Here is a 16604-nt window from a genome sequence, read left to right as displayed (position 1 = left end):
AGACACCCCGTTAGGTTTGTTTAATCTATTACTGAACTACATACATACTGTAAAACCTATTACAGAGGCACTGTGCATAACATCACAGTTAAGGTTGTGTTCTGAAAAGGACTTACAATGTGGCACAAAATTTTCTCTGTATGAAAACAGCCTTTAAATGTGAAATTTTATTTAGTTTTAGTTTAGCACCATACAAAAATCAGTGCATCATATTCAATGGATTTAAAACTAGCTAGGTGATATATCTCAAAGAGTAATTCCATATGGGGAATAGTTATGCAATGGGTACATTTCTATTGGGGTCTTATAAGGATGTGTTCTTGGTCCACTTCTATTTGAAAACTTTATCAATGAGAGGGAAGAAAATATAAATTTCTTGCCAGAAAAGTTTGCAGATGAAACAAAAATTGGTGGAGTGGTAAACAATAAGAATGAGTCAGTTCTACACAGCAATGTGGATTGAATAGAAAGCTGGACTAACCTGAACATGCATTTTAGTATAGATTAATATAAGTCATACATCTAGGAACCAAGAAGTTAAGTCACACTTTTAGGATGGAAGACTATCCTGAAATGAAGAGATTCTAAAAAGGACTTAGGGCCATCGTGGAAACCAACTGAATGTGAGCTCCCAGTGAAGCATGATGGCTAACAGCATATCTGACAGTTGCATATATAAGAGTCGAACACTGAACTAAAAAATATTAAGGTGTTATTACCACTGCATACAGAATTAGGGATATTGTTACTGGAATACTGTGGCCGTAGAAGCTACAAGAATGATTTAAGGTCTAGAAACATGCTTCACGGTGTGAGTCTAAAGAAGCTCAATCTATTTAGCTTATTTAAAAAAACCCATTAAGAAATGCCTTGTTTACAGCCTAAGTACATACATAGGAAGAGGATTTCTGATTGTAAAGGGCTCTCTTGTCTAGCAAGCATAACATGATCAAAGGCTGGAAGCAAAGGTAGATAAGTTCAATCTAAAAAGAAGGCATACATTTTTAATGGTGAGAGTCATCAACCATTGGAACAATTTATCAAAGGATGTGGTGGATTCTTAATCACGTGGGGTCTTTAATCACAACTGGATATCTATAAGTGCAGGGATCACTGGGTGAAATTCTCAGGCGTATGTAAAGCAGGAGACCAGACAAGATCTTCATCACAGTCCTTTTTTGGCCTTAAAAATCTATCGATTATGCCCCTTGAATTTTATATAGTTTTTGTTTAGCTCTGTGTAAGAAATATCTCTCTCGTTAAAATTTTTCAGGAGAGTTTCTCATGTTTGATTGTTGGTGTGTGTATTTAAAATATTATAATCTAGCTTCCAAAAAACCCGTCAGAGGAAAATCTTGAGTAGATTAGGTACAGATACTTCTGAAAGGAAATATTTATGTATAAAAGACAGTTACAAAGCAAACTCCTGACCAGTGAACAGGAGTTTCAGCCAGAGCGCTTTCTTTCTAGACGTATAATCCAACTCTGGTAACTATCATAACCAGTGAAAAAACAGTTATTGTGATCTTCAAGGGATGCGCTAAATTTTCCTTCCCTCCTGAAGGGAGAGTTTTCCTTCCTGTGCATAAACTGCAAGTAGCAGCTGCATTGTAAGAAAGTTTGTAATCTTGAAAGTACCAGATTTAGAGTCTGACTACATGGATTTTGTCCTACTGTAACTATAATCTGTTGGAAACCAGTATAAAGCGATACAATTCCCTAGTATACCAGTGTAAAAGTTGTTACTCCTGTACAGGTACAGAAATAAACTATACCAGTATAAGCACCTTCATACTAATATAACTGAATCCACACCATGATGAATGCTGATTTCACTAGTTTCATTATAAAAGACACACACTGAACCAAAATAATTCAAACTGGTACAAAACTATGTGTAGACTCAGCCTTATGTAGCATTAAAGAGGCTGTGATCACAAAATGAAAGAACCACATACGTCTACACAATTAGATGTACCATACTGATAGGAAGTACTTAGTGTGACAACCACAGGAAATATCACTAGGGAATTAACTAGAGCAATGGTAGCGAATTGCAGCGGACAGACCAGACATAACTCAGACTCAAAGTGTCACAAACATAACAAACTAAGGTATCACAGAATGTGAAAAGAACAATTTTTTAATTGGTGTCGTAGATATCAATGTTAAGAGCCTGGGCTGGAAGGACTGGAAATTTGTGTGTGAGAGAAAAATTCTTTAATAGTTGCTATTATAGAAACCTGGTGGATGGAGTCATGTGAATATTTAAATCCCTGGTTACCAACTATTTAAGAAGGAACGAGTGGGTAAAATTATAATACCCAAATCTTATGTAATGTTATCTCTATTTTACAGATGGGGAAACTGAAGAAGAGAGAGGTGAAGTGACTTGCCCAAGCTGTCCAGCAGCCAAATGGCAGAGCTGGAAATAAAACTCTGGTCTCCTGATTATGCTAGCCATCAGACCAAGCTGCCTGCATAAAAAGTAGCATTACCTGTTTTAGTTACTACAACTTTGAAACACAGGCTTTTGACTGATTACTGTCCAGTGTTTTAACCGGTAAAGCATAAGAAGAGGTACTAGCATTTAACCTGGATGACACATGAGGATTTAGAAGAAATGGTACTGGAACAAAGTACCAATTTAAAAAGTCACTTGGTCCAGGTGGTATATCCGCTAGTGTGGGGTTTTTTACACCCCCTTGGAAGCATATGGTACTGGACATTGTTAGAGGCAGGATACTGGACTAGATGGACCTTTAGTTTGAAGAAGAGTGAGGGGAGATCTGATAGCAGCCTTCAACAACCTGAACGGGGGTTCCAAAGAGGATGGAGCTAGGCTCTTCTCAGTGGTGGCAGATGACAGAACAAGGAGCAATGGTCTCAAGTTGCAGCCGGGGAGGTCTAAGTTGGATATTAGGAAAAACTATTTCACTAGAAGGGTGGTAAAGCACTATAACAGGTTTCCTAGGGAGGTGGTGGAATCTCCATCCTTAGAGGTTTTTAAGGCCCAGCTTGACAAAGCCCTGGCTGGGATGATTTAGTTGGGGTTGGTCCTGCTTTGAGCACTAGATGACCTCCTGAGGTCTCTTCCAACCCTAATCATCTATGATTCTATGGGTCTGATTTAGAATGGCAATTCTGGTACTTGGATACATGGAAAAGATATCTGATAGTGGAGGACTCTGCAACCTTGCTGACAAAGGCATAACAAGAGGCAATGGCTGAAAGTTGAGGTTAGAGAAATTCAACCTTTAATTCAGAGGCAATGTCCTAACTGGGAGGTTAATTAAACATTGGAACAGTTTACGAGGGGAAGTGATGGATTCAACATTGCTTGGAGCCTTTCAGACTAAACGAGATATATTTTTTAAAAATGTACTTTTATCTAGCTTCTGGGAGAAGTTCTGCATCCTGAGTGCTGGGGTTGAGCTGGATAGTTGTAGTGGTCCCATCTAGCCTTGGAAACAGTGGATCTATGAACCCCCTTCATTCCTTTCCTTCATGGGCCTTGGGGATTAACACTTACAGCTCTGCATTAAGATTACAGCTATAATCAAATCTCATGCTTCAGGGCTCCAGATGGTCATCAGCACAGGTCAGGAAGGTATCTTCCCCTGGCTCTCCCCCAGTATACAAATGGCCAGATATATTCTCAATCTCTCTTGCCTTTTTTTTTTTTTCCTCCGCTTTCCTCTGAAGCATCAGATCGGCCACAGCTGGAATGGAGGCTAGATATAGTGGGCAGTGCTCTAAGACGGAATAGAGAATCCTCTTTCTAGATGCTTGACTAGTATCTTGCTCACATACTTAGGGTGATACTGATAGTCATATCTGGGGTCAGAAAGGAATTTTCACGTGGTCAATTTGGCAGGGGAAGAGGTGCATTTTTATCTCTGCAGCTTGGAGTATGGCTCACCTGTTGTGATCATCTGGGCATGTCTCACCTAATCAATCTCCTGTCACTGCAGGGACCACGGGCATTGGTGGCACCTTGGTGTCTCCCTGTGGCACACAGTTGAGTCTCCTGAGAACTGAAATGCTTTGGTCTAACTAAAGTCTTTGGACTTAATATAGGGGTATCTTGGTGAAAATTAATGGCCTGTGCTATACAGGAGGTTAGACTAGATGATCTCATTGCCCCTCCTGACCTTAATCTCTATGAAACTAAGAAATTTGTATGTCCCCAAGTTTATACTGATGTCTCACATCTACCTCTTTACTAGAGAGGAATCTCCTTCCATCTAAACTAACGTTTCCATCCCCTTTTCTGGAATCTCCTAGTGCACATCAAGCCAGCAACTAAAACTTAACATGGTCAAAATAGAGCTCCTGATCTTTTCCTGTAAGCTCTCCCCTGCATATCTTATCTCTAAATCAGTGAAGAAATGGTACCCTCATCCTTTCTGTCCCTCAAGTCCATAATCTTTGATTAATCTTTGACTCAGTTCTCTTCCACTGTGTCAAGCACAAACTTTTATTCTTAACTACAAAGCCCTCCACATCACCTTCCCTATAATTTTATTGCACTGCCCATCAGGCCAGCATTGATAGCTTGATCCTGCACCACTCCCACAAGTACAGGCTACTCTTCAGCATGGGAGAAGCTTATGCATGATGTCACAGATAATCACAATGGTGCCTTCGGGCTTTATACATTTATGTAATTAATGCTGCAAAAGAGTTAAGCTGTATGAGACCAGGGATCCTGATTACATTGATACTGGCACACAACCACTTTAGAATAGCTATGATGCCCTGACCCTCCTCTCCTCACATAGATGCAGCTATAGCTACAGAAGAATCCTTTTGTTGACATAGCTATTGTCTTTCAGGAATATTGAGTTTCTGTACCAACGGAAAAACCCCTTCTGACAGTGTAGGCTGCATCTACGCTCCAGGGTTATGTTGGCATAGCTACGGTGATATAGTGATACTGATATAGTCCTCATATTGTAGACATACTCCTAAGGCTCCTTTCGCTATTGGGAAACTCAAATTTCTGCATTTAAAATATGTATCCTCTTTTGGATTGTTCACACTGAGGACTAAATCCTTTATTTGCTACAAACAGAAAATTGTTCAAAAACGCTGTTTCATAAATATGTGGAGTAATTTTTGCTAGTTTTAGGAATTATTAAAGCCCAACTGCTGTAAGTGCTCTAAAATCTGTATGGTTACTTGGAATGCCTCATGGGAGTGTGGGGTTTGGTCAGTGACCCAAATTTGGGGTCATTTGAACCAGGGGTTCCCAAGACAGAGTCCATCCCAAAAAACAGTTTTTCTTAAAGTTCATATATCTAGCAATGAATTTTTGCTCACAGGGATCAAAGCAGAGCTGAGATCACACCAGGGTCTCAGGTGCTTGAGAGTTAGCCACCCACTAGCTCTTTGGGGGGAAATCAAATTATAACCTTATAAGCCAAAGACTTTAGCTCTTCTGTTAGGAAAGGCACCGTCTTAAATGCTTGATGGCATATCAAACAAATTACACCAAGCAAGTGCTGAGAGAGAGGGACTAACTATCTGGAAAACTAACTCTATATCACAGGACCTGAATGACTCAAGGGAGAATATACCAATTACTGAATCTAAATAGCTTTCAGACACTGTGAATTCAAATCCAACCCAGGACAGACATATGAAATAAAAAGAAAAGGGGCTCCAATCTGTCAGAGGGCTTATTTTAGGGAAATACAATCTGAATACAGCAGAATATTCAGAAGGTAATTAAACTGTTTTTAAAATAAGTTACATGAGCAAATGTGTAACTTCCCTGGGAGGGAAGCATGATTAGTGGTGGAAGAGTAGGCAGTAACAGGGGGAGAGGGAATTGGGATGCAGTGAGAGGAAGAGAGGTTATTTAGATTAATGGGGGAAGGGGGGCCAGGTAATGGGTGGGACACTGGGATGGGGGTCTTGGTGGTGACAGGACGACTGGGAGAGAATAGGAGCAGAGGCACCTCCCAGCCCCACATTACCCACCCATGTTTGCACCCCAATCTGGGGACCCCCAGACCATCTATGGGATATGGCCCCTCTTCCTGGCTCTCCTTGTGATCTGGGAAGCCTGCCTTTTGGGGAGGGTGGGAAACGGGGGACATGAAGGTGTCTAAGCCCATCTCCCTACTCCCCCTCTGTAAATGGGGGAGTAGGGAGTCTATGGGGTCTGACTCCTCCTTCTGATCCCCCCATGTGAGCCACGATCTGTGAAGCCCTGTCCCTCTGGGTGGGGAGCTTAGAACAGGCACCAAGAACACATGGCTGAAACTGGGAATGCATAACACAAATTGGAAACTCTCCTGCAGTCGGGAGGGGAGAAAAGAACACCATGAATGCAGCAGTTGATGTTTCAGAGCTACTGTTTCAGGCTATATTTAGCTCCACTGGGTATGCTTTTTCAGCTAAGAACATCTAATTGAGATGAATGGATCACTTAACACCTCTCTGAGCCTACTATGCTGCTTTTGTGTTCTGGTTGCTAACTGGACTGGAAGGGGAGGGTGACCTAGAAATGTTGGCAGGGAATGGTGGGGCAAAGGAAGGAGAAAGACACTCACACCAGTCTTCTCTTAGGGCTTGTCTACACTGGCACTTTACAGTGCTGCAACTTTCTTGCTTAGGGATGTGAAAAAACACCCCCCTGAGCACTGCAAATTTCAGTGCTGTAAAGTGCCAGTGTAGACAGTGCACCAGCGCTAGGAGCAGTGCTCCCAGCACTGGTAGCTATTCCCTTCGTGGAGGTGGGTTTTTTAGAGCGCTAGGAGAGCTCTCTCCCAGTGCTATGCCGTGACTACACAAGCCACTTTAAAGCACTGCCACTGAAGACGTGCCCTAAGATGCTTAAATCTTTTGGAAAGCACCATATAATAAAACTGTCAAGATTTTGGGACACAGACAATATCTGAGATTTCTCTCACTGGCACTGTCACCCACTACATGCTGCAAACGTTTCAAAGCATGACCACTGCACTATAACAAGATGTACAGGAGGGGGAAAGGAGCACTGAGGAATCACCTAGCAACCAGTGGAAAAATCACTGGACTGGAACCATTTCTAGCTCTGCCACTGGTCTGCTGGGTGACCTTGGGCAAATCATTTCAACTCTGTACCTCAGTTTCCTGTAAAATCGAGCTAATGAAAAGTCCTTTGACATCTAGCGAAGAAAAGCACTGCACAAAAGCTAGGCCTTTTGATCAGCAAGTTTGCAGATGACACTAAACTGGGAGGTGGGGATAGGATACAGAGGGACCTAGACAAATTAAAAGATTGGGCCAAAAGAAATCTGACGAGGTTCAACAAGGACAAGTGCAGAGTCCTGCACTTAGGACAGAAGAATCCCATGCACTGCTACAGACTAGGGATAAAGTGGCTAGGCAGCAGCTCTGCAGAAAAGGACCTAGGGATTACAGTGGACAAAAAGCTGGATATGACTCAATAGTGTGCCCTTGTTGTCAAGAAGACTAATGGCATTTTGGGCATATAAGTAGGAGCATTGCCTGCAGATCTAAGGGCACGATCATTCCCCTCTATTTGGCATGGTGAGCCTCATCTGGAGTACTGTGTCCAGTTTGGGGCCCCACACTACAAGAAGGATGTGGAAAAATTGGAGAGAGTCCAGTAGAGGGCAACAAAAATGATTACGGGGCTGGAGCACATGACTTATGAGGAGAGGCTGCGGGAACTAGGATTATTTAGTCTGCAGAAGAGAAGAATGAGGGGGTAGTTGCTTTCAGCTACCTGAAGGAGGGTTCCAAAGAGGATGGGTCTAGACTGTTCTCATTGGTAGCAGATGACAGAACAAGGAGTAACGGTCTCAAGTCACAGTGGGGGAGGTTTAGGTTGGATATAAGGAAAAGCTTTTTCACTAGGAGGGTGGTGAAGTACTGGAATGAGTTACTTAGGGAGGTGGTGTAATCTCCTTCCTTAGAGGTTTTTAAGGTCAGGCTTGAGAAAGCTCTGGCTGGGGTGATTTAGTTGGGAATTGCTCCTGCTTTGAGCAGGGGGTTGGACTAGATGACCTCCTGAGGTCCCTTCCAACCATGATATTCTATGATTCTATGATGATTCTGTGATTATTACCTAGCCCAGTAGCATATCAGCTGCAAACCTAGGTAAGAGGCAAAACTAGCTAAATGGCCACTGCTCCTACCAAAAACATTAATCTTTTTGTTTAAAAAAATTAAATTATATGGCAAAATCCTTTGTTAACGCAGAGTTAAGGTTGCTCAATAACACCTTGTCCCTTTCCAGAACGTAAAGTTCAGCAAAACTTAAACTTCTGAAAATCAGGAAATACAGAATTAGAGATGACTACACAACCGTATCTCTTTGAGCAATGGTCCACAACACTCATAACACACACACTCCCACTCTGCCTTGTAATGGACAGCTGCGACCTGCACTTGCCCTGTGCTCTAACACTGAGACTACTCGCTTGACAGAATACCAAGCTTTCACTTCATATCCTTTTACAACTCCTTTACACTTGCATACAGGACGCCACTCTTTCTTCTATCCATCATTAATCATCACCTATTCCCATTGACTATTGCCAGCTCCAGAGGGGCAAAGTTAAGGTTGTATGGGCATTCACCTTAACTCTGCATTTCCTGGTTTCAGAAGTCTGAGTTTTATCAACAGGCAACCTTAACTCTGTTAAAGTTTTAATAAGACTGATTTAAACACTAAAAGCTGACTCAAAGCCCAGTGAAGATAATGGAAAGGCTCTCACTGATTTCAAGGGGCTTTGGATCAGATCTTAAGTTAGTACCATAGTTAATTAATAGGAAGAGCTGATAATGATACTGATCACGTAAGGTTTCCAAACACTTTCCATTGTGAGCCTGTTTTTTAAGTTGCTCAGAACTTTGCCAAACTGTAATAATTTGGGCTAATTTTCTCCATTTTTGCTCTTTACCTCAGTCTAATGTTTTGTACATTTCAACAATTCAGCTATTTCCAAGAATTATGTTGGGGAAAAAAATAGGTAGTTTTGCAAATGTTCAAACACCCTCCCACCCCCATTATTTCTTTAAAGAGCTCCAGCGCCTCAGTAATGTGGAATGTGAAATTAAAATTTGGATTGATACTCTTTAGGTCAGAGAGGTGCTTTCTGCTGTCCTCATGAAAATTAACCTGTATTTGGCTTCTGAAAGTTGTCATTCATACAAGATGAGCAGAGCCTGTTAGAGGCTCACTGCTGAAATTATAGACCTTTTTCACCAAGCACATTCCCATCCCCATAGCTCCCTCCGCGGCAATTCCACTGTACTTGTTCCTAGACTCTAGAGAGCCGTACATGGCTCTGGATGGGATACAGGCAAAACAGGAGCTGCAAAATATCCTTTTGACCTAAGAGAAGGTGTGTTGTGCTAGAAGTTAAGAGACAACATGGGTTCTAGTCTAAAGGCTTCTACTCACTGGTATTAACAATTCTATGCATTCCACAGCCCTTATTCTTAAGCAAGGTATCATACCTTACAAGACATGCTAAGATAATTCACCCCATTTTGCAGACGTAACACAAGGTGGCATCTGGAAGAGTCATGAATAGAACCTAAATCTCATACACTGATCATATTGCCTTTGCTGTACCGTCTAACCACTATACTTGAGATCCATGCCAGAAACAAGAATAGAACCCAGGAATCCTAACTTACAATATTCTTCTAACAAAGAGTTGTGAAAAGCCACTGGAAAAAGGGTATGACACCCACTTCTAGCCGCAGGTCCACACAGAAGGTAACAGTCTACTACTACTAACCAATACTCCCTTAGCTCAAGTAGTAGAGATCCGTGCTGTGAAATAAAGATCTTAGATTCAGACTGTTGATGACATGTGTGGGGTTGATGTTTCCACATGATGAATTTTCAGAGGGTTTTAAACCTAGGAAAGCATGTTAAGGTTGTAATGTCAAATTCTTAAAAAGTTAGGAAATCCCAGAATGAAAGTTGCTGGGTAACCTTAATTTGACTTCCTTGTACGTATGTATTATGGCACTGCCTTTAATCACGATGAAAGAATTTCATCCATTGGATACTTGCTTCAGCAACTGTAGAAAATGGACATTCAATGAGGTACAGGGTTGCGAGAGGATTTTCCTTTGTTTAATGCACTGAACTGGGACCCAGGAAGCCTGATTTTATTCTTTGCTCTACAACATATTTCCTATGAAATGCTGAAAATACATACACATGTATTGGGGTGGAGGGGACCTGCTGAATTAAGGCTGCACATGCAACTTTCATTCTGGCAACTTTATTATAACTGTATTGACCCTAAGACACAAACAGCTCTATGCTCTTTCATGGAAATAACTAGAGCACATGCCCTGACCTAAAGCACATGAGTTGGCAAACTTAAATAACCACCCCAAATCAATAAAAATAAAAGGAAACTAAAAAGTAAGGGGCTTATGAACACCATCTGTGTTTTTATTTAAAAGTCTCACCTTCTACAACATAGACCTTAGTCAAAGGAAAGTCAATACTTTTTGCCATCATTTCAATTGCTTGTTTGAGTTCTCCCTCAGGAAGTGGAATGAATTTATCAAACAGAGGGGCAATGTAGTCTGCGTATATTGTGACAAGAACCTGCAAAGAAACACAGGTGTTAAAAACAGGCATAGAAAAATCCTTGGTGAACTAGATCAAAAGTAAATCTTAAAACTTGAAAATAATATTTGTTTCTAGATTTTAGAACACAAGTTTGGAGTAAGAAGCCTTCAGCAGAAGGTGGCATTAAGGAGCCATTCCCTTAGAAGAGGGACTGAAAGAAGACCATGCAGAGAACAAAGTGAGGCACTGAAAATCAGACTTGTTCCCATTATAGTAAAAGTCTGCAATCCTTGAAGACTTCCTCTGATTGGAACCACTGACTAGTCAAAGCTTGGATGCAATTATCCTTTCAATTTTTTTTTTTTAAAAGGATACGAAGTATTCCATTATTCCTCCTCTGACCATTCCACACAACACTCTCATTCTTTAGCATAGCACCTTTACCCTGAAAGCATGGGAAGATTGCCAGGTTTCAGAGTGCTCCTATCTGCCAACATTTCAATTGACAGGGGAACAAGCCTTGCAGGTCTGGTGAGCACTTTTCTGCCTCCAGCCATAAAACCAGGACTCTTTCAGATTTAAGACTTTAGAGGCCCAAGTGCACCAGAGTGCCAGCAACCTGGAAAAAATATATATTTTTCTTTTTAAAGGGAGAAAAGGAGGGTGGAGAGATGAGGAAGAAAAGGGCAGGGTGTGTCACCATGCCTCAGTGGGTCACAACTGAGAATACCAAATTCAGGACAAACTCTGAGAAATAGGGAAAGACCCCTCCCCCACAAACAGGTGGTTATTCTCCCATAAGATGTACCAAACCAGCAACAAAAGTAAATTGTGTCTCACCACACTGGCTAACAAGCAGTCTCCTTCGGCATTCCAGTCTTGGTATCACCACTAGACTTAATAACGAGTGGGTTTTAAAACGAATTTCATCAACCAAAGGGAACTTCTGATCCCAAAGGACCAGACACATACCCAGGTCAATATACAATTCAGATCTTATCCAATAATCATGCTGCTGCCAGTCCTTTAGTATCTAATATCTAAAGGTTTATTTATAAAAAGGAAAGGTGAAAGTTAAGGGCAACAAATACATACAATAATGCAAAGTTCTTGGATCAGGCCTGTAGCAATGATGGAATAAACTGCTGGCTTAAGTAAAGGCTCTGGTTGCTTCCAAATCATTGGAAGGTGATCAGTCCCTTGGTAGAATGCACCCATTAGAATAAGTTCATAGTCTAGAGAGCAGAGCAGGAAAGAGGCAAAATGGAGATGTTTCCAGGGCCTTTTATAGCTTCTGCCAAGTGAAGAGAAAACCATTGTTCTAGTTTGTGGAAAATTACCGCTAACAAGATGGGGTTTTGAGTCACATGTGCAAGTCACATGTCCATGCCTGCTTTGCTTAGTCATAGCAGAAGCCATTACCCACACTCTAGCTAGAATGTCCTCAGGAAAAACTCATTAAGTGTAGATAGGCATCTTCCATGGCCCACTGTGAGTTAAGTGTTCTTTGACGGGCCATTCAACCTATATAGCTCCTTTGCAATGTGCTGGCTGAATACCTTGTGGGTGTTACTACATGAGCAAACAAATTTGAAATACAGGTACATAGTTAATATTCATAACTTCAGATACAAAAGTGATACATGCGTACAAATAGCATAATCATATTCAGCAAATCATTACTTTTCCATTGACACCTTACTTGACACACTTTGTATAAGATTTGTTGCAATTATATAACAGTGGTAGAAACAATGATCTACATGGTCATGTTTTAATCATATAACATCACAGTGAGTACAAGCTGAGATCAAACAATCATACAGTCATACAAAGCAGGTATTTAGCATGATCCGTATAACTTATGCTTCTGGAAAAGGAGCTAGGACTTGGGTAGAATGGGTCAAAATAACAGGGCATTTTACTGACTTTTTTTCCAAACAATTTATTTTTTACAAGAAATCTTGAAATGAAATGAAAAATTTCATTTAATTCTCTTATCATATTTTTCATTTCCATTCACTTCAATTTCCATTAGTTTAGTTTTCAGAAACAGAAACTTTTTGGTTGTTGATTTTCATTTTTCTATATCTCCCCGACTTCTTTTTTCATCTGTTCCCTCTTTACCCCTGCTGAAAAAGGATGGGGAAGTTAAACCAAGACAAACCTACTCTCCCTCCCTTATATACTTTTCTGACAATGGAAAAAGTTAGAAAAAAGTTTAAAGTTTGAGAAAGTGGGACAGAGCGGGGGGAGACAGTTGGATGACAACATTCACTTTACTTTTTTCAACTGGAAAATGGAGGCGGGGGAAGTGAGCACTAAAAAAATGGGAAAAAGCTCCAAACTGATAGCTCCATCTGCAGCAGAGAGCCCCATTCAGAGAGACCATTTTGTTCTTCAGAAACTTCAGCAGCAGCAGAGGATTTCTACCATGCTTGATAAACTTAAGAATAGGCAGAATCAGTAACAGTAAAGTTAGAGACACAAGGTGGAGAACGCAATATCTGTTATTGGACTAACTTCTGTGGTGAGAGGGATAAACTTTTGAGCTTATATAGAGCTCTTCTTCTGGTATGGGAAATATGCTCAGAGTTTCAATTCCCAGACCTGAAGATAAGCCCTGTGTAAGCTCAAAAGCATCTCTCTCTCAGCAACAGAAGTTTGCCCAATAAAAGATATTACATCACTCACCTTGTCTCTCTAAAATCACTGTAGCCATGTTAATTCAGGAACAATGCATACAGCACAGGAAAGTTGACTGTTGTAGTCCAGCTAAGTCAAATGTCTGACCTGCTTAATGTCATGGAGAGCCACATGACATGTTCAGATTCTGCTGGTTTGTCTTTTAAAAAAATAACATTCTAGCACAAAAGTCTCCAAAATGTGATCCAAGTGTAAAACAAAGTTGCCTTTTTCCACGTGCAGACAGTCTGACTCAACTTCCCCACCTCCATTAATCTCACTCAGAGGTGTAAACCTAAAGCCTGAAGATGACATTTTAAAAGTCAAAACTAACTACTTCATTGCTGACCATTGTAGCAGATGGAAAGGGAGTGAAGCACATGTGAAATAAGAAACATGGAGCCCACAGACCTCTGCACTAATCTCATGAACGCTACACAATTCTCCTGTGCTTTGCAGACCCACAGGAAGCATAGTAACAATGGGGGACACGACAATTTCTTCAAGGACTGTTTGCTGAGGGACACAGTGAAAACTTGTTGGTGGCATTTACAGAGTAGCTGCGGATGGATGAGCGCTGCTTCTGAACACAAGAAACAAGCATTAACTGGTGGGATCATATGGTAATGGAGGTTCAAGCTGATGAGCAGCGGCTGCAGAACTTTCAGACATGAAAGGCAGATTCCTGGATCTGTATGCCAAGCTCACTCCAACACTGCAGGGCAGCAATACTACATTAAGAGCTGCACTGACAGTGGAGAAACAAGTAGCAACTGCATTCTAGAAGCTTGGAAACACTGGATTTCTACTGGTCAGTGGGAAACCATTTTGCAACTGGAAAATCCACAGTACATCTCAGACAGGCAGGGTGGCACCAACGTCCCTCAAATGGGTGATCTGTGCAATGCTGCCGTGATCACTCATGCCTTACGATGTGCCTGGACACCATGATGAGGAACATTGCAGAGTGCAATGCAGGATGTCATCAGGAAGCGAATCACCAGGACCCCCTCCAACCAACATGTCACAATCTAACTGAACGGCTCACTGGAAGACGGATTTGGAAGAAATGGGGGAAACTTTGCTTAGCTCTGGATCTGTGCTCCCAATGCTATGTGACAAATGGAGAAGCATATCAGCTGCCACTGGACGTGGTGTGAGGAACATCAGGAGCTGGGAGTCCTGGTGCCACAGGTGAAGAATACAGAGTATACGATCATCACTCCGAGAGCCAGAACCGTGCTGGAGAGGACCCTGAAGAATGCCATCCGCTGCCAGTATGTTGAAAACTTGAAACAGAAACTGGACCAGGGGAAGGCCTTTGAGGTGACGTGCAAGTGAGATGCCAGCAACCACTTCCTCGCAAGGGCAGTTTCACCCGACTTGCCGAGAGGAGGTTCATCCACAGGGCCCAGTTCAACTGCGTCCCACTGAACAGGGCCGTCTGCCATGGGATAGGGGACAAGTGATGCAGGAAATGCGGCTATGCCAGCGAGATGTTACCCCATGTCTTGTGTAGCTGCAAGTCCCATTCCAGAGCCTGGCAGCTGCGACACAACATCATCCAGAATTGCCTAATCAGAGACACCACTTGAGGGGAAGGTTGCTGTTAACTCCGTCATTCCCGGAATGGAGAGCCAACTGCGACTGGACACCATTATCACCAATGAGGAATGGAAGAAGATAGTCATGGTGGACATTACAATGTCCTTTGAGAACAGGTCCCCAGCCTTCCACAATGCCTGAGCTCGAAAAGTGGAGAAATACACTCCTCTGGCCATCGTTTGAGAGCTAGACATTACAAGGTTCAAACACACACTCTGATCATCATAGCCCAGGGCGCATGAGAATTCAGTAATGACTGAGTGTTGCGGGAATGTGGAATCAGTCAGTGCTACACTCATGGTGTCGGACGGCATCAGGTGGTCAAGGGACAGCTATCTAGAACACATCACCAGACATCGGCAATACCATGAGAGATGAGTTGGAGCGTTAAGAACATAAGAACGGCCGTACCAGGTCAGACCAAAGGTCCATCTAGCCCAGTACCTGTCTACTGACAGTGGCCAATGCCAGATGCCCCAGAGGGAGTGAAGCTAACAGGCAATGATCAAGTGATCTCTCTCCTGCCATCCATCTCCATCCTCTGATGAACAGAGGCTAGGGACACCATTCTTTAACCTTCCGCGCAATAGCCATTTATGGACTTACCATCATGAATTTATCCAGTTCCCTTTTAACATTGCTATAGACCCCTTCACAAACTCCTTAGGTAAGGATTCACAAGTTGACTGTGCGTGTGTGAAGCAACTTCCTTTTTATTTTTTTAAACGCTCCCTATTAATTTCATTTGTGACCCCTACTTCTTGTATATGGAATAAGTAAATAACTGTTCCTTATCCACTTTCTCCACATCACTCATGATTTTATTACCTCTATCATATCCCCCTTATTCTCCTCTTTTCCAAGCTGAAGAGGCCTAGCCTCTTTCATTTCCTCATATGGGACCCTCTCCAAACCCCTAATCATTTTAGTTGCCCTTTTTTGAACTTTTTCTAGTGCTAGAATATCTTTTTGAGGTGAGACACAATCTGTACACAGTATTCGAGATGTGGCGTACCAGGATTTATATAAGGCAATAATATTATCTCAGTCTATTCTCTATCCCTTTTTAATGATTCCTAATCCTGTTGCTTTTTGCGGCTCTGTGCACTGCGTGACATCTTCAGAGAACTATCCACGATGACACCAAGATCTTTCCTGACTCATTGTAGCTAATTAGCCCCATCATATTGTAGTATAGTTGGGGTCATTTTTCCAATGTGCATTACTTCATTTATCCTCATTAAATTCATTGCATTTTGTTGCCCAATCACTTAGTTTTGTCTCGATCTTTTTGAAGTTCTTCACAAACTGCTTTGGTCTTATCTTATCTTGAGTATGTTTAGTATCATCTGCAAACTTTGCCCCCTCACTGTTACCAGATCTCCAGATCATTTAATGAATAAATTGAATAGAACTGGTCCTAGGACTGACCCTGGGGGAACACCATAGTTACCTCTCTATTCTCGAATTTACCATTAATTCCTACTCTTTGTTCCTGTCTTTTAACCAGTTCTCAATCCATGAAAGGACCTCCCTTTTACTCCATGACAGCTTAATTTACGTAAGAGCCTTTGGTAGGGACCTTGTCAAAGGCTTCTGGAAATCTAAGTACATATGTCCATGGACTACCCCTTTGTCCACATGTTTGTTGACCCTTCAAAGAACTCTAACAGATTAGTAAGACACGATTTCCCTTTACAGAAACCATGTTGACTATTGCTCAACAGTTTATGTTTCTATGGTCTGACGA

General features: G+C 41.7%; 1 protein-coding gene across 1 annotated transcript in view; it reads right to left on the bottom strand.

Annotated features, from left to right (window-relative positions):
* Nucleotides 1-16604, bottom strand: part of ZMPSTE24 (zinc metallopeptidase STE24) — a 90174-nt gene that overhangs the window by 23026 nt on the left and 50544 nt on the right. The window contains exon 6 of the mRNA XM_032776420.2: nucleotides 10459-10600. Coding sequence (XP_032632311.1) covers nucleotides 10459-10600 — 142 coding nt within the window. The remainder of the gene's footprint in view (nucleotides 1-10458; nucleotides 10601-16604) is intronic.

Source organism: Chelonoidis abingdonii, chromosome 25 (assembly GCF_003597395.2).
Source record: "Chelonoidis abingdonii isolate Lonesome George chromosome 25, CheloAbing_2.0, whole genome shotgun sequence".
Lineage (NCBI taxonomy): Eukaryota > Metazoa > Chordata > Testudines > Testudinidae > Chelonoidis > Chelonoidis abingdonii.
This window is presented reverse-complemented; position numbering and strand designations above follow the sequence as displayed.